The 21,148-nt window shown below is 51.7% G+C and overlaps 1 protein-coding gene across 7 annotated transcripts in view; it reads right to left on the reverse strand.

The window, feature by feature from the left end:
• Positions 1 to 638: 638 nt before the first annotated feature.
• Positions 639 to 21,148, reverse strand: part of CHST15 (carbohydrate sulfotransferase 15) — an 85,220-nt gene continuing 64,710 nt past the window's right edge. For 5 of the 7 annotated variants that reach the window (XM_015148396.3, XM_028826975.2, XM_015148397.3 and 2 more), the window contains 3 exons: positions 14,289 to 14,445; positions 5,310 to 5,457; positions 639 to 3,298 (listed from right to left, as the gene is read on the reverse strand). In XM_015148396.3, coding sequence (XP_015003882.1) covers positions 3,108 to 3,298; positions 5,310 to 5,457; positions 14,289 to 14,445 — 496 coding nt within the window. In that variant the 3' untranslated portion in view covers positions 639 to 3,107. The remainder of the gene's footprint in view (positions 3,299 to 5,309; positions 5,458 to 14,288; positions 14,446 to 21,148) is intronic. The other 2 variants (XM_077947812.1, XM_077947811.1) reach the window with 1 other exon arrangement.

The raw sequence follows: 21,148 nt of genomic DNA on the forward strand, positions 1-21,148 counted from the left end.
GAGAGGAAGAGGCAGCAGGGCCGTGTGTGTGTGGCCACACGAACACACAGAGAGCATCAGCCATCAGCAAGCCAAGGAGAGAGACCCCCAGAGAAACGAGCCCTGCAGCACCTTGATCTCAGGCCTTTGGTCTCCGGACTGAGAAAAACAGTTTCTGTTGTTTGTGATCTTTTTTTCCTGGCTGCCCCAGCTGAGTGCACACCACCTCCTCCTGCGGGCTTGCCCTCAGCGATAAGGACACGTGCCACAGACACCAGGGGTCTCAAACTCACAGCTGCCGGGGACCAGGCAGGCCACCGGAATGAGGCCTGTGGTCACCTAACCTTCAAATTGGAAGGTCTGAAGACAATGCTAGGCCTGACTGTGGGCTGGGCCGGACCTCCCACCCTGACTCACACCCCAACAGGACTCGCACGGGGAGTCCCTGCTAACATCTGAATCCTTCTCTCTCTGGTCTTGAGTTTTCTTCTGCCTGTTGCTAGCACGATCACACCTGATCTCTCAGCAGCCAGCACAGCTGTAACTCCCCTTTACACAGAGCCTGCACAAGTCGGGCAGGTCCGACACTAAACCACTGTGACTCATTCACGCCCCAGGAAGAGCCTGGCTGCAGAGGAAGAGCACCCGCTCCACAGGCGTCACTCACATGGGTCCATCTTTAATTATGTTAAATATTAATAAAAGTACAGTGTAACTGCGATTTACTGAACATACTTTACAGGACTAAGGGAGTACAATTTAACACAGTCTGGTACACAGCTTTTGAGAACAAAAAGGAACTTCAATACCATGTTATGAGAAATGCTCTAATTCACTTTGGTTTTCAATGGCAGGCTCGAGAACCACCGCCCAGAACGGAACCTATCCTGTCAGCAAGAGCCGGGCCTCGAACGAGAGGAAGCAGAGGCAGCAGAAGTGCCCTCTGGAGAAAGGCCCCTGGAGGGAAAAACCATGTCTGGATGGCATTGATTGGCACAGATGGGATGGGACTGCATATATAAAAAAGATCCGCATAATAAACCAAATAATATTGGAAATAATACCTTCAGTAATACTTCTGTAAGAAGCAGAATTACACCACATGTTATTCACATGCATAGGAGTGCATAAGAAAAATCCCTTGTTATAATTATGGTTGGTGTGGAATAGTAAAATATGTACTGAAAATGACAAGTTAATTGGCAGAGAAATTAATCTATAAAAGGGTTGTGTCCAGAGCGGAGGAGCCTCATTAGCAACTGGAACTGAACAGAACTCACTCAGAAGACGCACTCACCCACACGTGCGAGTACACACACACACACACACACACACACACACACACACAGTACAGCAAATAAATACACACACACACTGAAGGGATCTCTCCCTAAAGCATCCTTGTGCTCAGACCAGATTTCCCTGCTGGCGGCTGCTCCCAGTGCCGGCTATAGAGAAGGTGGGGACTGTCCCTGCAAGTGGGAGTTCGGGACACACAGCTCCTTCAGTAGCAGGAATAGCTCCCGGCCATCCTGGTGCTCAGAGCCCTCTGCACACCTTCAAATGGGCTGTGTGTCCCTTCCCTGATGGCAGAAAGACAACAGCACCAGGGGATGGCTGAGCGATTGCAGATCCTCCTACCCCTAAAGCCCGGTCTGTCTCACACATGCAAGTTAGAGCTGGGTAGACGGGTGCTTGCACTTTCTGGCTTTGGTGGACGAGACCTTGGCCTGAGAACTTTGGTTCACAGGAAGCTTCCCTTGACAACACTTGAGTGCAAAGCTTCATCCAGGTCCCACCTGGGCTGTTGCCAAGGATGCTCAAGTCTTCTCTTCAATCTTGCCCGTGACTGCCAAGAAATAACAAGATCTCTTGCCCATCCGTCGGTAAACCAAGCTGCCAAGTAGCCTGGAAAATTCCATGAAGAACACGACTCTTAGAAACCTCATCCCAAATCTCAACACGCCACGTTCAGCCCAAGTTCAGCTTATGCATTGTGTTTCGGAATTGGGACATGGGTATCTATAGTCCCTTGCTGGGCGAGGAACTTTGACCACACGTAGTGGAGAATGTGGAAATAAACATTTTCCAATGGGAAGGCGGAGAAATGGAGCCTGTAGCCGGCCAGAACTAAAAATTAAAATCCTCTGTTTCTCTGATGATCTTGTAAACCTGATGAGGGCTTGAATTACCTACATTTTCCATGAAGTGTTCAATTCCTTCAGGTTGCTCATTCTGGCATTAACAGCAAAATTTTCCCTTCCAATTATAAACTGAATTTCTTGACATATAAAGAGGCAGCAGAGAGAGCGAGCCAGGACTGGTTAAATGCAGAAAGTGGTTTTGTTTTCAATGTATTCATTTTCTAGGTTAAACATAAGTAAAGTCCACAAGGACAGAATAGGAGGAGGTCAGAGAGATGAAGGTGCTGCCAAAAACTGACTGATTTTTTTCCTTTTGGAAACAGTGACGTTAACAGGATTTACATCTGAAGAAACTAGAGGGCTGACTTTGGAGTAAAGGAGAAAAAAAATGAAGAGCCTCCATTCTCGAAAGACTGCGGTTCTCTGTCCCAGTGAGCTTAGCGATCCCAACAAGCGTTTCAGAAGTGAATGTGATATGATCACACCTGTGAAGATAGCCATTGAATACAGACAGTCTGCGCAACACAGCGAGACCCCATCTCTAGAGGGAAAAAAGGGAACGTGAAGTGTAAGTTCCAGCCAGCCCTGTGGCATGACCTCTGGCGTGCTGACTCAGAACCCAGACTGAGGCTCGCCAGAAGGCGGAGGCGGGCAGCGCTGGGCTGCCTTCCCTAGGTGTTCTCTCCACACCCAGTGCAGGGTCAGCTGGCTGCATCCCCAAGCTCCAGGACGCTCGGAGCAGAGCTGAATTCTTGAGAAATGGGGTCTCCACTGGCCTCAGACAGGAGCTCTGTGAGGGTCCATTGCTGAGCTCTTGAACATCACAAAAGAAATTCCAAAATGGTTATAATTCATGTGTGCCTAGAGAGGCGGAGTCCTGGGGTTTTCCATACCATGAGTGAAACAGTTCCCTGCAAAGAGATTTGTAAAATCCTGGTGATGACGGCATTGGCGGGCCCAGCACGTGCAGCAACAGTTCAGCTCTCACGTCGTCTTCCACGCAAACGCCTCATCAGCAAGGACCTGCGCTAGCCTAGCGTTGAAAGGCCTGTAGAAATCCCGCAGAATCTTCTGTGTGATGGGCCACATGGGCCCCAGGTTCCGGTCCTCGGGACGCCGTGCATTGGAGGCGGGGCTCTTGGTCATCAAAGCCTCCTGCTTCTCACTTAAGGGCCCTAGAATGAAAGAAGAGGAGTCCCGTAAGGCAGGAGGCATGGCAGGAAGTAAAAAGGACTTTGCAAAAATCCCAGCTATGCTTCGTATTCAGGCAGGATTTTCCTTTAAGAAGAATGTATTTGGGGATTAAAATTATTTGGCTGGATCCATTTTGGAAGCACTGAGGAAAGTGGAAATACCATTAGGAAATTGCAAAGACACTCTGTGGCGGGTGCAGGATGCCCACCCACGGGGGAGCCCAGCTGGCATTTAATGATGATACAGCGTCTGAGGCTGACCTCAAGGATTCCCTTCCAACTGCCCTTGGTGGGCTACTCTCCATGGGTGTCAACCCATCCTTGGAGGAACGTGCGGCCTGCCGGGCACAGCCCATGGGCTTCAGTTTTCCTGCTCAGCAGCCCTCTGGAATTCCGCCATCATCGTTTCTATTTCAGGCTGCTCATGCCAAGGGCCCTGGACCTGCAGTTTCACCCTATGCGTCTTGCTGTGAAGTGGCCATAGGTTGGAGGGTGGGGAGGCCACCTGTGCCCAGAGCCCCCACGGGCTGAACCTCCATCTGCAGCAAGGAGATCAGTGAGGAGAGGCCTGCCGGCAGGGGCTGTCAGTCACCCCCACGCCCCGCCCTCTGGAGTGAGGAGAGGCACTAGATCAGGCCGGCAGAGGTTGTCAGTCACCCCCACGCCCCGCCCTCTGGAGTGAGGAGAGGCCCTGGGACAGGCTGGCAGGTGCTGTCAGTCACCCCCACGCCCCGCCCTCTGGAGTGAGGAGAGGCCCTGAAACAGGTCGGCAGAGGTTGTCAGTCACCCTCACGCCCAGCCCTCTGCGCCACAGCTTCTTAGTGTAACCCATCACTGCTCAAGCCTCTTTACCCAAGGCTCTTGGGATCTGGCCAAAGTCCTTAGCCCATATACAGAAAAAGCATGTCCCAGCATCCTAGGGCCATATGAGATACAGAATTGGCCTTACTATCCATCTTGGGGACACAAGACAAGCTCATTAATGGGACAGAGTCAACATGTGGTCAAATCAAAGAAAGATGAGTCTAAGCCTTGGAAGGGAAAGAACTCATCAAACTCGATCACATTACCGCTCTCCAAAAAAAGGAGAAACAAAATCAAATGATCAAAGAGGCCCAAGTCCCAGTGGCAGGCAGATATATTTCCAGAAACACTCAATTAACCAAGTTCCCGGGCAAGACCATCAGTCAGGGCTGCAGGGGGTGTTCTGGGAAGGAGGGCAGCTTGTTCTGAGCCTGTTCAGCCTTTCAAGCCATCCCTGGGTGCCCCGTCCACATGGGCAGCCCTCACTCCGCCAGCACATGCCTCTGCCAGCCATCACCACAGTCAGCAGTGTGGCCTGTCACCACAAAGTGACTCTCAGGCCCATGGGGGCGCTGGTATCCACAAGCTGAGGGCAGGTGGTCATGACCCAGGGGCCCAGCACCCATGACCAGCAGCCAAAACTCAGCCACACGGCTGTGACTCCAGGAATTTCCCAGAATACCCGAGATGATGCAATGATCTGTCTGTTCCCTCCTCCAAGCCCCATGTCCTCTGCTCCAGCTCCCCGGTGACATCCTGTTGGTCATACAAAGCTCAGCTCTCAGGCCCTTTCCTTCCACGAAGCCTTCCTCAGCCCTGCAGTAGCTGGGATCACAAACCATCAGCACGTACCTTACATGACAGTGCTGACCTTCCCCATGGCACCCTACCTGTCATTCAGTTAGGTGAGCTATGGCCTCTTCCTCTGCCTTCACTAGACCATAAGTTCCCAGAAGGGAAACTATCTCCTTCTCTCCAGAGAATCCCTCACCATACTGTGCACAATGACCTTTGTACAGCTAGTGCTCAATAAATGGTACTTAACAGGCCTCCTGGAGGGCATCCCCAGGTCTCCCAGCTCAGCCCATTCCTACCCAGCTGACCAGGTCTGCATTTGCCCCAGAGGACTCCCAGAACAGGTCCACAGAGCTCATGCTTTGCCCCGTCAGTCTAAGCACGACATTCATACCTAGGTTCAGAAACTGGAAGACCTTGTGCATGGTGTACTTGACGTTGGATGCATGATCTTCCAGGCGAAGAATGAGAAACTGTTGCTTGTCAAAAACACTGAGCCAGTCCAGAAGGTACACAGCATAGAGCCCGACCTGGAGCCTCACCTAGGACCACAGAAGAAGGGCATTATTTCAGGAGCGGTTGCCCCAACACCATAGGGCACTTTTCCAAAAGTGGTATGGCATTTCACTAGGATACCACAAAAGAGTTACCCTAGCAAAGTTACTTTCAGAAGCTGGATTTTAACACAAGGTGTTCTTCTTCTTTACAGGGGGTTTTGTGCTACATGTGCAAAGAATTCCTATATTAGGGGTTGCATTTAATCCTCACAACACCCTGTGGGTAGCTCCATGCCTCCATTTCACAGGTAAGGACTGAAGTGCAGGGAAGACGTCAAGGTTGTGGCCACCAATGGTGCGCATGTTCTTTGCACAATATCCTGGCTATTTCTCTGTTCCCAGTGTGACCTCTATGCCCAGCACACAATGTGCTGTGAAAAATCAACCACAGACACCCCAAAGACAACCTAGATGAGTGAAGAGCCAAATGCCTGATGCCAGAGGAACATCCTTGACTGTGAGGGTGTGTGTAAATCAGCATCTAATCAGCACTGAACCAAGTCCACAGGAGGATGTTTCTATTTAAGTCCTTTCTACTTTCTAGTACCAATTTCCTGGGTTTTCACCCTTCTGTTCCTTCTCTCAAGCCTTACTGCAAGCTGTGTGGTAAAGATTTCACTCTATTCTAAGAGAACTCTGGCCTTTCCCTCAGCTCCTGGGGGGTGATCTCTAGGCCCCTGGACATCCTACCAGACAGAAGTGTCCTGGTTGGCCTGGGGGTTTTGGTCATAGGCAGGCTAACACTGTGCTTTATGATGGGGCCTTGGGCCACATGGTGTCAGTCCTGACTCTAATAGGACTGGAGACTAAAGGTCAGCCACAGGAGCTGCATGTGATGGAGCCCCAGTAAAAGGCCTGGCCCCCAAGGCTTGGCCTGGCAATACTCCCCAAGGATTGTCATATACCATGGCCAGTGGCACTAACACCATCCATGTCTCCACAGGAAAGAAGGACCCAGAGCTCCACATGTGGGCCCCTCCCGGACTCTGCCCCCTGCACTTCCTCTCCCTTGGCTGATTTTAATCTTCATCCTTTCCCTGTAATAAATCATAATCAAGAGCGTAATAGCCTCTAGTGTGTTCTGAGAATCCTTCTGGAAAATTACAGAACCTGAAGGTAGGTTGGGGAATATCTCTCCTGAACTTGCAACTGGTGTCAGAAGTGACAGCAGTCTTGGGAACAGTTTCCTCTAACTCCACAGTTCACCCTAAACTCTTAGCAAAGCTTCCAGGAAAAACAAAAACAAAACAAAACAAAAACAAAAAAACCAGCCTCTTCCTCTTTCGCTGAGGCCCCCTTCTCCAGGACTTCTCCCCTTGCCCCTTCTCCAAGTGCCCAGGGACCCTGCTCTGCCTATCTGTGTCTGCACAGAACTTCTCATCTCCCATCTCTCCCCAGTTCATACCACTCCCTTTGTTTGTGCCCCATCTACACCTGCCTGAAGCTGATACAGCCTCCTGGCTGGTCCTCCTTCCCCTGGTCTCTGCACTTCCATCTGCACCCTGCCACCAGCATGGGTTTTCCAAAGCAGTGAGCTAGCCACAGCCAGCCCTGCTTAAAGCTTCCATGGCTTTCTATGTATAGAAAGTTCTGGGCCTGGCTTAAACTTCCAGCTCATCCTCTCATATATGCAGCACTTCCCGGCTCCCCAGGCTCCTCTCTGGAGTTCCCATTTTTTAGGCAGACACTCTCATGTCACATTTCCTTTCCTGCCCAACTTGACCTGGACCTTGACCTTGAGGGCAGGGACTGTGGCTTCTCCACCATCCCATCCTTGCGAAGCCTGCACTCTGGCCCTCAACATGGTTCTCGGGTGCAAATGCTGAATACAGTGTTAACAACAAGACAATGAAAGATTGGGCAAAATATGTACAGATGCTAACTATTCTTTTCCCATTTCATTATTTTTCTAACCATGGAGGAGGATGGGGAGGAAGAAAAGCAATTACAGTGGATAAGTTGCCTTCAAAATTCATTAGCTGTTTCCAACCCACACTTTGTTGCTACCTCACATGCCAGCTCAGAAAAAAAAGACCTCAAGCTGGGCCGAAGCTAAAGAGAAAATGAGAACGTGCCAGTCTCGGAAATAAACATGCGTGTCGCCTCCAACGCAGACGAATCATGACGAGACCATCTTGCTGTTAAGTCACCGGCCTCCTGGGGCTTTTCAATTCTCTCCCTGGCAGGCTTGTAGGCCGTCCCTCGTAGGGGAGACCAGTCTGATGAGGTTTTTCTTTTCCAGAGAACGTGCCTTTCAACAGGAGAACTTTCCAGAAGGAAAGCAGCCAGGTGTTTGTGGCAAGCTGGGGTGTTTCAGAGCAGCTGTGGCCTGCCGAGCACCTGGCTGGGCACCTGCACCTGACAGCTCTCTGAAACCTCGTTTGTGCCCATCCTCGTGAAAGCCCCCTGAGCGGTCTCAGGTGGACACAGGCCTGCACCGCAGCATGGTCCTCCTCAGCAGGCGGCGCTGAGCCAGGAAGGGGAGGAACAGAGGAAACCGCAGGGGCTGCGCGCGGGGAAGGCCTCCGGGCACTTGGCTGCTTCTCCGGGGGCTAGCTCCCCTCCCGCTTTGTGCCTTCCCTCTGATCCATCCACCCCAAAGTCCCCTCAATTCCCACCCCAACCCCCAGCCCCCGTGCCAGGGAGGGGGAGTGCGGTCACCTGAAGTGACAGTTTCTGGTGCAGGCAGCATCACTACTGCAACCATATGCACCATGAAGACGGGACAAAGACAGCCCCCAGCAGCCTGTTTTCCCTCATCTTTTCCCAGCATAGGACAGAGAATCAAAATAGAACAAAAATAAAAAGGGTATTTAGGGCAAGTGCCCAATGTGCTTAAAATTAGAAAACATCAGAGCTGTGAGAAGCCTCTGAAGTTAACTGCGCCAGCCGATTCATCGACAGAAACATGAAGGTGCAGGGCAGGGCAGGGGGCTACCCAGGGTCGGTGGCCAATACCCTTGAAGCCAGGACCCGAAGCCAGGTCACCTGTGCACATGGAGCTTGTCCCCCATGCAGGGCCCCAGGGAAGAGCAATCCCCACCGAGATCCGAGGCTGAGCTGAGCACAGTCCCAGTCCCCTCTTCTCCCCAGACAGGTACCTGGCCGAGCCTCTCCGTCCCCTGCTAGGGATTTCAGTTGGGAGTTCCCACTCAGCCTCCCCACTAGTCCCCATTCATTCATTTGGCAAATAAGCTGAGCTCGTGCCACCATGTGCCAGGCACCCTCCTAGGCAATGGTGATGTGCTGCTAACAGAAGTGGCCCTGCCCTCAGGGAGGCTGCAATCTCGTGGAGACAGAGCTCAACTGGTAAAGAAACAGACTTCAGCGATCACCTTGTGATGCACGCAGTGGAGAAAAGGAGTGGGTAGAAAGAGAAGACCGTCAGAGTAAAGCAAGCCCTGGAGTAAGTCTCCCCAACCCCAGAGGGCAAGAAGGAGAGAGTGGTGACAAGAGCCCTGGTGGCTCTCCAACCGGAGCCCACAAACACCCACCTGGAGGGCCTGAGAAACAGACCATACCCCTGTCCCCAGAGTTTCTGATTCAGGAGGTCTGGGGCTGGCAGAGCGTTTGCATTTCTGACAAGTTCCCAGGGGCTGTGGCTGCTGCTCATCCAGGCACCAGGCTTCTCGGGACCCTGCTCTGAGGCAGGCGCACTGGCCCCTCTGAGCATCCCCAGGGTGGGGTGTGCTGCAGAACAGTGGCGGGGGCTGGCCAGAGGCAGAGGGGTCTGTGCTGCCCCTGCGTCTGGGTGCCACAGGAAGGTGGTGAATGACTCCAGCAGGGTGTGCCAGGGCCTGGGGTGCCTCACAAAGCTGCCCTCCCAGGGCTGTGGCCGGGCTGGGATTTACAGCTGGAGGGAAACTGGCTTCTCCTCCCAGAAATGAAAATTCACCTCTATGAGGAGCGTTTCCGATTTCGTGGCTCTTTCTCTGATGTGTGAGCTCTCCAGGGACTGAAGAGAAGATTAAGGGACAATCTGTTACTGCCACATCCCTCCTGTCCACTGAGCCTGCCCCTGGGGATCTCCTTTGACCAGAGGCACCCGCTAAGCTACTGTCTTGTCATCCTCAGCAAAACACAAAATTGAACATAAAAGCCCAGGCCTCCTGCCAGCAAAACCCTTTGCTTTTAGGAGCCAGCTAGGGAAGGCAAAAACTCCCTGAGTGTCAAAGGCCAGCAGACCCAGGACTGAACCTCGAGCCTGCCTGATAACAGCTATTGGTGGGAGGATTCACCTCTGTGGGCCTCAGTGTTCCCATCTGTGAAGCAGGGATGGATTTCAGGGGATCTTTAATGAGACGATGCATTGAAAGGACTTGGGACAGGGGCTGGCAGTAAAGAATAAAGGTTAGATCCCTTTCGCCTCACACAGATGGAGTTTCAGAAACCTTTTATCAGAAAGATTCAAGCATACACAACACGGGGAGGATCACGATGGCGCCCACGAACTTATGGCTCAGGTTCAGCAGCACTCTCAAGTTCAGTCAGAGTGTCGACCTGGAGCAGGAGGGCAGGGGCACACCCTCCCTTCTGTGTGGGAGAAAGTGTCCGAGTGCTTGGCCCCAGGGCACTGGATAGGGGTCAGCACGCTCTACGTGGTACAAAGTGCACGGTAGCATGCAGATTGCACATGCATATTAAATATTCGCTCTTCTGCAGCAAGAAACACTATTTAAAGCCATTAAAATAAACTGTGCCTCGGGTCAGGAGTTCCCCCTGCCCTGCCTCTCCTTGCCCATCAAAACCCAGCCCAGCTTAAGCCACTTCCTCCTAGGAGTCCCCAGTGCAAAGCCCACACCTGCCCCACTTTTCCCAGTCCTTTTCAGGCAGTCTCCTGCAGAGAGAACTCAGTGGTCCCAGGGCCTGCAGCGGAGGGCTCTGGCCCCTTCTGCGACCACATTAGCTGGATATCTTGCCCCTCGCTCTCCTCATCTGCTGACAGTGACATTGACTGACTCCTGTCTTCCCACCCACCCATCGGGTTTGTTATGAGAGTCACGCAGGAGACTGAACAGGAGAAAGTTTCAAAAGGCACAATGTGGTAGAAATGCCAAGGTGGGGATGGACACATGCCTCATTCCAAGCACACAACTGGTCACAGTACCGTCCTGCACCTTCTCTCTTGGACCAGGGCCTGCCACGCCATGGGTGCCGAGTAGCAACCACTGAAGATCAGACCGTTGGGGAAATGTTGAGGCCAAACACACGTCTCGGGGAAGCTGGGTTAAAAGGCCTAGCTTTGGGTCCTATATCCTCTGCTTACTGGTTGTGACTCCAGAGGAAGGCTGCCTCCCTGAGCCTCAGTTGTCCCAGTAGGAAGCCCCAGGCATGCAAGGGCCTGTGTTAAGGTTTAGTGCCAGGCTGATGCTGAGTCTACACTAGCTGAATCCATCACTTCCCATCCATACTCTGACGAGCACACATAGCCTCCTCGGCAGGCTCCACCTGGTGGCTCTTGTCTACCAGAAGGCACTTGGGCAGAGAAGGGGGCCAGGCAAACAGGGTCACCTGGCCGGATGGGGCCAGGAACCACCAATGCCTTCCTCCTTCTCATCCCTCCCTCAGTCAGGGTGCTGGCCTCAGACAAGCCTTGAAGGTCGTGCATCAAGCTCTTCCTTCCCTTAAACGAGGCCCCTATCAAAGACAGGACAACACTCCTATTTGGTTCCTCTTGGATTTTCCTTGGACTTTTCCCTCAAGATCCATTCCTGGCGGAGGCCTGCACCACCTGACCCTCGGGGGACAAAGGTGCACCCTCACTTCCCACACTAAAGTAGGCGAATCCCCCCGAGCCATGCTTTAAATTCACCTGGAGACAGTCTCCTGACGATGTCACAAATTTTGTTCGTAATTACAGTTGTTTAGGATTTCAAATTATATCATTTAATAATGCTGGGGAATTTCCTCTCTTTGCTTTGCATTTATAAATATTGGCTGATTAAGTGAGAGGGTGAGTGCCAGCCAAAGAAGTGAGCTCGGAGCCACGAACCCCTGTAAGGGGGAATTATCTAGTGGTCACGCACTGGGGGGAGACACAACCAGGCCTGTCCAGATTCGCCTCTGTGCCCCCAGATCTTCAGAGATGAAGACGTACAGGGAGGGCACCTCTGCTCTGAGCGTTTTACGGCCAGCTGCGGGGAGGAGGGGACAGGGAGGCAAGGGTGGCCTTCCTGTTTCTGCTGTTTTCTCAAATGCCAAGCTGTTGTATTTTGGGGCAGTGTGCCCTGAACCCCATCAATAGTGATGGCAGTTTGGCATTTCAGAAAGATGCCTGGTGCAACGGATCAAGGTGAGAAGGGGTCTGGGGAGGGGCTGCCTCCCAGAGAGAGGGAAGTTGTGCAGGTGGGGGTTGCAATGAAAGGGCCAGTGGCTGAATCAGGGCAGTAGCAGAGGGTGGGAGAACAGTGGAGCTCTCTAGAAATAACTGGGAGAAGGAGGGAAAAGGACTTGTGGGTGGATTGAATCAGGCATGCTGGGATGATGGGGAAACGCAGTCCGCGAGTATGTTCCCCGATGTGCGTGCCACCTCGGCATGTGACCCATGATAGCCCTGGCTCTTAGCTGCTGTGATTACTGTTTATGCCAGGACTGAGGGTCCTCCATGTGGGGCCTGCAGGATGGAAGAGCCACCTGCAGCAGGAAAGTGTCGATGTGGCACGAAATGGGCCTGGCCTGAGTCACAGCTGCAACTTGATTTGTGTCTGTCAGCACACGCTGGGCACCCCTCTCTGCTCAGCGTCGTGATCGTGCTGGAAGAAACCACAACCCCACCTTGAGGCGTCACGCCCAGCGCCACTTTCCTCCTGCTGGCGCCCCTTTCCTCCTGCCAGCCCCAGCCCTCAGATCGCCCTCAGGGAGCCACCTTGAGAGCCAGACGGGCTGCCCTGCCTGTTCTCTCAGACTCACTCCATAGGGGTCCAGGGCCAAGAGTCACAGGTGAGAGCAGTTCTGGGTCACGAAGCTGGGTCAATAAGCTGTGCTGGCCAAGCCACACACAAATAAAGTTTCTCCAAGACCCTGTGTCCCCTGTGACGGTGGCTGCAGAGCCACTGGGTCATTCCCCCTTTGACAATCATAGCCCTGTGCCCGACTGCTCTCTTCATCAAACCCAAGCACAAACACACACAGGTTTCCTGTTTCTCCGGGTCTCCGTTTCCTTATGAAGGCTCCCTCCCGGGTTACATGAAACTTACGTTAAACAAGTATGTGTGCTTTCTTGCTTTAGTCTTTTATTACAGGTGCCTCAGCCATGAACATAGTAGTGAGATATTCCTTTTCCACTCCTACACTATCCTCCGCTTAAAACCCTCCGAGGGGTCCCATCTCTCTCAGGGTGAAGTCTAGACTTCTTCTGAGGCTCACTAAGTCCTGGGGGTGCGGCCCCACGTGCCACACACCCAAGCCCCCTCCCTCAGTGCCCCCCATCTCCCACACCACGCGGCTGGCTGTGTTCTGCATGGTAGGTGGTGCTGACCACTGGGCCTTTGCACACGCTGCTCTCAGTTCCCTGGCCAACTCTCCTTCGGGCCTCAGCACAGACATTCCCTCTCCTAGGAACCTGCCTGATGCCCTGTTCTCAGGTGGTTCTCTGGTGGCCAGAGCTCCCTGCCCAGCCTCCATCTTCTCTCCCTGCCAGTTGCACAGGAAGGCAAGGACCACACCTGTCCTGGCACTGCTGTGGCCCCAGGACTCAGCACCATGCAGGGGACATAGTGGCAAGAATGAATGCAGGAATGCAAGACAGACTCATCGCTCTCTAATCCTTACAACAGCCTGGTAAAGCAGTATTATTACCCCATTGTGTGACAAAGCAACTGAGTCTCAGAGAGGCTGAGACAACTGCCTAGAGTCACACAGCCAGCAAATGGCCAAGCTAGAAACCTGATCCACACTAATGGCTGGTTGCAAAGTGCACTCCTCCCACCTGGCACCAGAGCAGACTCTGGGGTACCTGTGTCCCTGTGGCATCTTCCTTGCCAAACTACAAAGTCCAACAGGGCAGGCTGGAATCCCACCCGCTGCCCCTGCATGCTGCCTCCCAGATCCGACGGCCTCTGTAATAAGAAAGAGGGGACAGGGCCTCTAGGCCTGAAGTCCCACCACCCTGGGGCCTTCCGAGATTCCACAGCAGGCCTGTTCCTGCCTTGCCATGCGAGACGCTGAGCAGAGCAAGGATTGTAAAGCCACTCCGGAACAGGCAGCGGCATTAGCCTTGCTGCATAAGCCCTGCTGCTGAAGCACACAGCCAGCCCAGGGAGCCCAGCATAGAAAACTATCCCAGGGCTAAAAGGTGCTGAATTCACCATTAACAGCATTCGAAAAGACTAGAAATGTACAGACATAGTTCTGAAGGAAGAACAAGAGATACGATTGAGGAATCAACCGAAAATATTTTTCAACTGAGACTCTGTCAAAGAAGCATTGAAAATCATTGGTGGGTAATTTTTTAAACCAACAAAACAATCCGCCGCTCGAGAGAATGCTCTTAAGACAATTTGAGAGTCGGGTGTCCTCGCGTCTGCCGATTCTAATTGCCGGGTGTCTTGCTAAATGGTAATCTTCCTAAACGCACCCTCATTCTCCTGCTGAGGGAGGAGGGGGAGGTGGCAGGTGACCAGCAGGGAAGAAGGCAGGGAGCCAGCCTAAGAGCCCATCAGTTTTCAGCTTTTACATCCATGAATAATGGGGAACAGCATTTGCACATTAAAACGCTTCTCTCTGTTCCTATGCTAAAACCCAAGCCCACAATGCCACTTGCATAATAACAACAAACCAGCTCCTTCTGCCGGGGGCCAGCTCGGGGGGATACGCACAGGCATGGCGTTGTTGAGGGTGTTGTTGTAGACGCAGGCGCGCAGTGAATAATCAAGCATGCAATTTTCAAACAGCTGCAGAGCTTCTGTCACTTTCTCATGGAAGTCGTCTGCGGATTTATTCGAACTTGCAAAGTAGAGATAGTCTGAGTACAACCTGTGAATAAAATAAATGTATATTTTTACCACCCATGAACGTGCAATCACACCATTTGGGTGACAATGAAAATCAATGTACAATTACATTATCTTATCCAGTTTTCCTGATTGAAACACAACCACCCCTCTTCCTTCCCTTGCAGATGAGCCACCTCCCTTGTCCCTTGGAGCTCCCACCCTTCTCGTGGTCACCTAAGCTCTTCCAGACCCAGACATGTCTACACTGGCCCCACACAAGCCACTGGCCGCTTTTCTGTTGTTGCTCGTTCTAGTCATCTCAGGCAGCCTCTGTTTTCACAGTAACAGGGAGCTTCAAACAACACCAGATTACAAAAATGGTACACTAGCAAAGAGAAGCCATGAAAATTTTATACACCTTCTCATTCCTCTCTCCTCTGCTGAAGGGAGCAAAAATAAGAGCATCTGTTGCTCTCGCAATATTACAATTTCACATGAAATTCCCAGTCCTTTGCATACACATTCCTGACATTGAAAAAAAAAAATGATGAAATGTGTCTTTCTAGGTTGGTAGGGACCTCGTTTTTAACACAATATAAAAGCACCCCCACATATGCACGTGAATACCTGCAGACTTACACGTTTACCTGTGGACATGGTTCATAGACACCACACACGCTATGGCAGATCGCTGCCACACAGGAACTGGTTGTCTTCCTTGACCCACTTCGGGCTCCTCTGTATCCTCCTCCCAAGTAAACCTCAACTTTTCTACCTCCACGTCCATCTCTGCATCACCCTATTTTACCAAGAATCCTGCTGTTAAACGAACTTTATGAGAGGCTACTGTTCTGGACCGAGCCTCTGCACAGGCCAGAACAGTCATCTGTGCTAGGTGCCACGTAACTGAACTGAACTCAGAACGGGCCAGTTTCCAAAAACCAGGGGATTCACAGCAACCAGTCAGACGTCCCCTTTGCTTTAACCCTAGAAGGAAAGTCACTTTGAAATGAACAATCCACTCTCTGTTCCCTGTTTTTGCTTCTTCAGCCCATTTCTGCCTATAAAGCCAGAACCTGGCTGGGTCCACAGGGGCACCTTCGTATTACAGGAATGGGATGCTGCCCTGTTTATGGACCGTGCTAATAAACACCAGGGAGATGTTTAAACTAAATTTGTCAAAATGCTGTTTGTTGACACGGCTACACTGGTTCAGCCAGAATCCCCCACCCTTGACAACTGATCACCCTTCTTATCCAATCAGGTTCCTGGTCCACCACCTCCAGGAGGTGCCTGGCCACCTGGCCTGTCTCCAGCAAGAATCCCATCGGGTTGGTTTAGCCGGAATCCCCACCCCTTCCCCCTTGATGTTTCCCTTTAGTAACTTTCCAGCCACCAACCCCCTCGCCCTGCTCCTGGCTTTTTTTTTTTTTTGAGATGGAGTCTCAATGTGTCGCCCAGGCTGGAGTGCAGCTGCGTGATCTTGGCTCACTGCAACCTCCGCCTCCCAGGTTCAAGCGATTCTCCTGCCTCAGCCTCCCGAGTAGTTGGGACTACAGGCGCCTACCCACCAAACCTGGCTAATTTTTTTGTATTTTTCATAGAGATGGGGTTTCACCACGTTTGCCAGGCTGGTCTTGAACTCCTGACCTCAACTGATCCACCTGCCTCAGCTTTAAAATCCCTACTTTTCCTAGTTGTATTCGGAGTCTCTCTCCTCTACTGGAAAACTGTCATGGCAGTCCCTATACCTACTACCATGGTCCTGAAGAAGGCCTGCACTGCCATTTTAATAAATGTCAGGGCCAGGCACAGTGGCTCATGCCTGTAATCCGAGCACTTTAGGAGGCCGAGGTGAGAGGATCACTTCAACCTAGGAGCTCAAGGCCAGCCCAGGCAACATAGTGAAACCCTGTCTCTACTAAAAATACAAAAAATTAGCCAGGCATGGTGGTGCGTGCCTGTAGTCCCAGCTATTCTGGAGACTGAGGTGGGAGAATCACCTGAGCCCAGGAAGTTGAGGCTGCAGTGAGCCGTGATCGTGCCATTGCACTCCAGCCTGGGCAATGGGAGTGAGACCCTGTCTCAAACAAAACAAAACAAAACAAAACAAAGTGTTTTTATCTTCAACAGAACTTTCAGGGTGTGAATTTCCTATTCTTTTTTCTCCCCTCTCTCTCCTTACACCCCCTTTTGTCTGTTTTCAACCTTCCTGCCATATGTCCCACTCTCTTCTTGCACACACACCTCATCATGAGCCCCATGGCTCTTCCCAGAACCCTTCACACACTCACAGCCTTCGTTGTGTCACCTGCATCTCTGGATCAAGGGTGAAACCGGGCTTATGAAAAATGTGGCCTACATGGCTCTGCCGGATCAGGCTTCTCTCTCCTCGAAGCTCTATACTTTCTATTCCTTCAGCTTCTCCAACCTGGCTTCCCCTCTTTCCAGGGACTCTTCATCTGCACCCATATCACAGGAAAGAAAGAGGGTCTGTCCTGTGACTCTCCTTCTGCACCCAGGCATCCGGGTATCTGACATCCATACTTCCAAATACACCCAGACCTTCAGCCACACACTGTCCTGCAAAAACTGTGCTCCCTTATAGCAGGGTCTGTTGCAAATGTGCCTCCTCCACCGCCCTCCCCTCTAACTGAGGTCATGATACAGGGATCAGCATTTCTCAGGGACAGGCCCAGAAGCTATCCACCTCCGTAGCCCACCTTGGCACATGGGGTGCCTCTGACACAGCCCGCTAGAATTCATCCACGGCCAATGTCCACAGAAGACACCTCTTGGAAGTCTTGAGCGAGTGGTTTGAGATCTACCCACAGAGTTCCTAGAATCAAAACACCCACCGGAACAGGAGTGTTCCGTCTACCACAGCCTGGTCAGCCAAACTGTCCAAAGGGACCAGTCAGCAAAGGTACTCGGTGGTCACTGAGTGGATTTCCCCAGATCCACACTCACCTGAGAATATTCCCCACGACAACACCACATCAGCTTATTACTGGTGTCCCCAACATCACCTGTGCTATTTTCCTTCTTCAGAATTAGGAGACACATCGAAACTGAAACACGGCATCTGTCACCATAGGGTCGCTCATAGTTACTATGACTTAAATGACTGGTCAATAAATGCCAAAATCAGATACACGTGAACCTTCAAGCAGGGTTTGGCTGTGTGCACTGAGGGGTGCCAGGTGGCAACGGGTCCGAGGGGTACCCTTCCTGGCTCACACATTTCCTACGAGTCCTGTCAATATTATGGCTCAGCCCAAGAAACTGCGTCAATGAAAAGTAACAGATGCTTCTGAAAATGTCATAAAATCCCACGTTAAATAAGAATTTGAAGCCCAGTTTTTACCAAAGATGCCCACAGAACTACCCAAATTGTTTGGCGGAACTGGAATTCCATCACATAAATTACCTCATACAAACCCAAACATTGGCTGAAGGTTTCCATACTGAGAATTTCTTTGTGGTAATAACATTTCTTGCAGATATTTGGCTCATAAGTAAAACAAAAGCACCTAAGCCTGTCTTGATTTTAAATACAAAGTCACTTTATGAGGGATCTACTGATTCCATACAATTCTTCAGAGATCAAGAAGTAATCCCTGGGAAAAACTGGGACATACCTACTGTTCCAACCAGGCAAGCCCACCCCCAGCAGGTGAAACGGCTGATTTTCATCTGTTTGGGGTGGGTTAAAGTGAGTCCCATTTACAGCCTTTGAGAGCCAGGTCACGCTCCTTCCTGGGCTGGATGAAAAGAGACTCCTTTGGCCTCTCAGTCACCTCTAGATACTTTGGATCTGCTCAGAGAATTGGCAGTGGGCTTTGGGAGACCCTTGAACCCCACTGTGAGAACCCACTCTGGGTCCCTGGCATCCTGCTGTGTCACAGACATCTGAACAGGGTCTAGATTCACCACAAGCCATGGCCACCATCTGGATTCTGTAGCTGGATGGACAGTGGACACCAAAGAATTATGTCCAAGTCTTAAGCCCAGCCCCTGTGAATGTGACCTTTCTTGGAAAAAGGGTCTTTGCAGACGTCATTAAGTGTAGCATCTTAAGATGAGATCCTCCTGGATTTAAGGTGGTCCCAAATCCAATGGCAGGTGTCCTTATAAAAACAGGAGAGGACAGAGAGCACCACAGAAAGACGGAGGCAGAGCCTGGAGTGCAGCGTCTATGAGCCAAGGAACGCCAAGGACTGCTGGAGGCTACCAAGAGCTGGGAGCAGGGGACGGCTTTTATCCCTTAGGGCCACCAGAGGGAACCAACCCTGCAGACATCTTGATTTAGGACTTCTGGCCTCCAGAATCATAAGAGAATACATTTCTGTTGTTTTAAGAAGCCAAGTTTGTGGTGATTTATTCCGACTGCCCTAGGAAACCAATACAGATTTTAAACCCCAATTCCAAGGAAGACCAGTAACTCCAAGGAGTTATTTTCGCTGACACCTCTCTGCCACCCTGAGACCCTGGAACAGTGGCCATGAGGGTAGCGGGGGACTGGAGCCATGTGGCCAGGTTTCCCACAAGGAGGCATGAAGGAAGGCAAATGCACTTCCCTTCAGGGGAGTACTCGGACAGGGGAGCACTGTTTGGGTTCTCCCCAAAAATTAAGCGAATGCTTCCTAAGACTGTCTTCAAGTAACAAAGCTATCATTTCCCCCTTGACGACTCTCCAGGGGAAAGCAGTGAGTTAATAATCTCGGGTGAGGGAAAGCCACTTGGGTGGGTTAAAGCCACTCAGAAAATGTCGAGAAGAACAGCAAACACATCAAGAATAAGTATCCAGTGGACCTCAAAAGGCTGGACAGGCACACCATTGAACAAGATGAAACATACAGAGACAAACTGAAATGTCCACCTTTTAGTCTTCAAAATCCACTGACCCATGAGGAAGTGGGGGAAGGAGACCAACACGGAAAACACACAGCTCACGATGAATCATCACAGAACTGCAGGGGCACAGATGCAACCCCAGGAAGCATTAACAGAGGCACCGCATCAGGAATGTGGGAGGGCGGAGCCAGGCAACAGGCAGCTCATGGCCTCAGCGGACGCTTGCTTTCAGTGCTGGGCACCAAACCTGGCTGCTCTCCCTGGAGATGTGGCCTCAGCGGACGCTTGCTTTCAGTGCTGGGTGCCAAACCTGGCTGCTCTCCCTGGAGATGCAAAACCTCAGCAGGAGGGAGCCCAGTCCCGAACTCCTGAAAGACTGACCAGCAGGCAGAAGGTTTAGGAAGAAAACCTGGTGCAGGCAAGGGGAAATATCTCCAGTCACGGCAGCCCAACACAATCAGATGGTCCTAGGAGGCAGAAGCAGCCTAGGCTGGAGGGAAGGAGGGCTCCAGGGTAGCGTGGGGGCCAGGGGACCTGATACCCTCCCAGCCCTGAGTTTCAGGGCTGCCCAGCCCCCTCCAGCTGAGCCACCTCATTTTCTTACTCTCAAACCATCCTGAACAGATGGGTATTACATTTGGCCAGGACTGTTTCCAACGACAATTCCAAATATAAGTCCAAATGCATTCCAGGCCTTCTGTGCTGCGGTTATTTTAGAAGGCTGCCGGTGCGGCCCCTCACACTGGGCCTGTGCTCATGGGGTGCTGCTCAGTCCCTTTCCTGTGGAGTGCAGGGGTCCTGGGACCCCTGGAGGAGCAGTGGGATGGGAAATGTATGTTGGAGGCATAGGGCTCCATCAGTCCAGTGCCTCTGAAAGTGACCATGTCTCTCCCCAAGGGACAAAGGAGAGGCCAGCAGTGGGCAAGGCCCTACTATGTAAAATCTGGATGATCACCCCAAGACCACTGCTGAATTCATTCAGGGACACTTACAGGGTGCTGTTCTGAGCCAGTGTGAGCACAGGTCAGTGAGCTGATCACTATTAAAGCAGGACAGGACTCTGTGTGATTGCTTTCTGGGTTTAGCACCTGCAATGTTCTCAGTTTCCACTCCTGATGTGGATGCTGGGGGGTAGGGAGGGCCACCACCACCAGGCCCTGTGCAGGGTGCTGCAGGCATGCTCTGCTTCTATCTTCACAACCCCACAATGAGATACGGGCCACTGCATTTTATGGAGGAGAAGGCTGACACTAGAGAGGTTAAGGAGTTTGCCCATGGTCACGCAGCCCAGGAAGCTCCAGGGCAGGACGGGACCCAAAGCAACCCAGGCCTGCCTGACCCCAAAGCCCCTCACCCAGCAGGATGTGGCCCCTGCCCTCCGAGCTTAGGCAAGGAGACAAATCCATGGCTGACTAGAGTGGGTGCTGGCCGTCTGCACTGACAGTTTTCGGGTTTTGTTTGTTTAGATGTTTTTATTATTTTGGGTGCACAGTGATTTGGAAGAAAAAGTCAATTCTACTCCAGAGCTACTTAGTAAGTCACAGGAGACTGATAAGCAATTACAAATATAATAGAGTGGCAAACAAACACTTAGGATAAACGTGAGGAACTCCAACGCCACGGTCGGGAACAGCAAATGTGTTTATGGAACATCGCACTGGGCATCTAGAAAAGTGACAGCAACAGCAAAAGGGAATTCAGGCATCTATCATGAAGCCGGAACACACTGCGGGATCTTGTACCTCTTGGAAAAGCTAATATTCCTTGGTGATCGCAATAGCTCATTAGAGTTCAACGGATCCAGTTCCTAAGTGACGATGTGGTTGTTCATTGGCCTGCCCTCTACGTGGAGAACTCCGCAGGTCCCGGCTCCACTGCCACGAGTT

This window comes from Macaca mulatta, chromosome 9, assembly GCF_049350105.2.
Source record: "Macaca mulatta isolate MMU2019108-1 chromosome 9, T2T-MMU8v2.0, whole genome shotgun sequence".
Lineage (NCBI taxonomy): Eukaryota > Metazoa > Chordata > Mammalia > Primates > Cercopithecidae > Macaca > Macaca mulatta.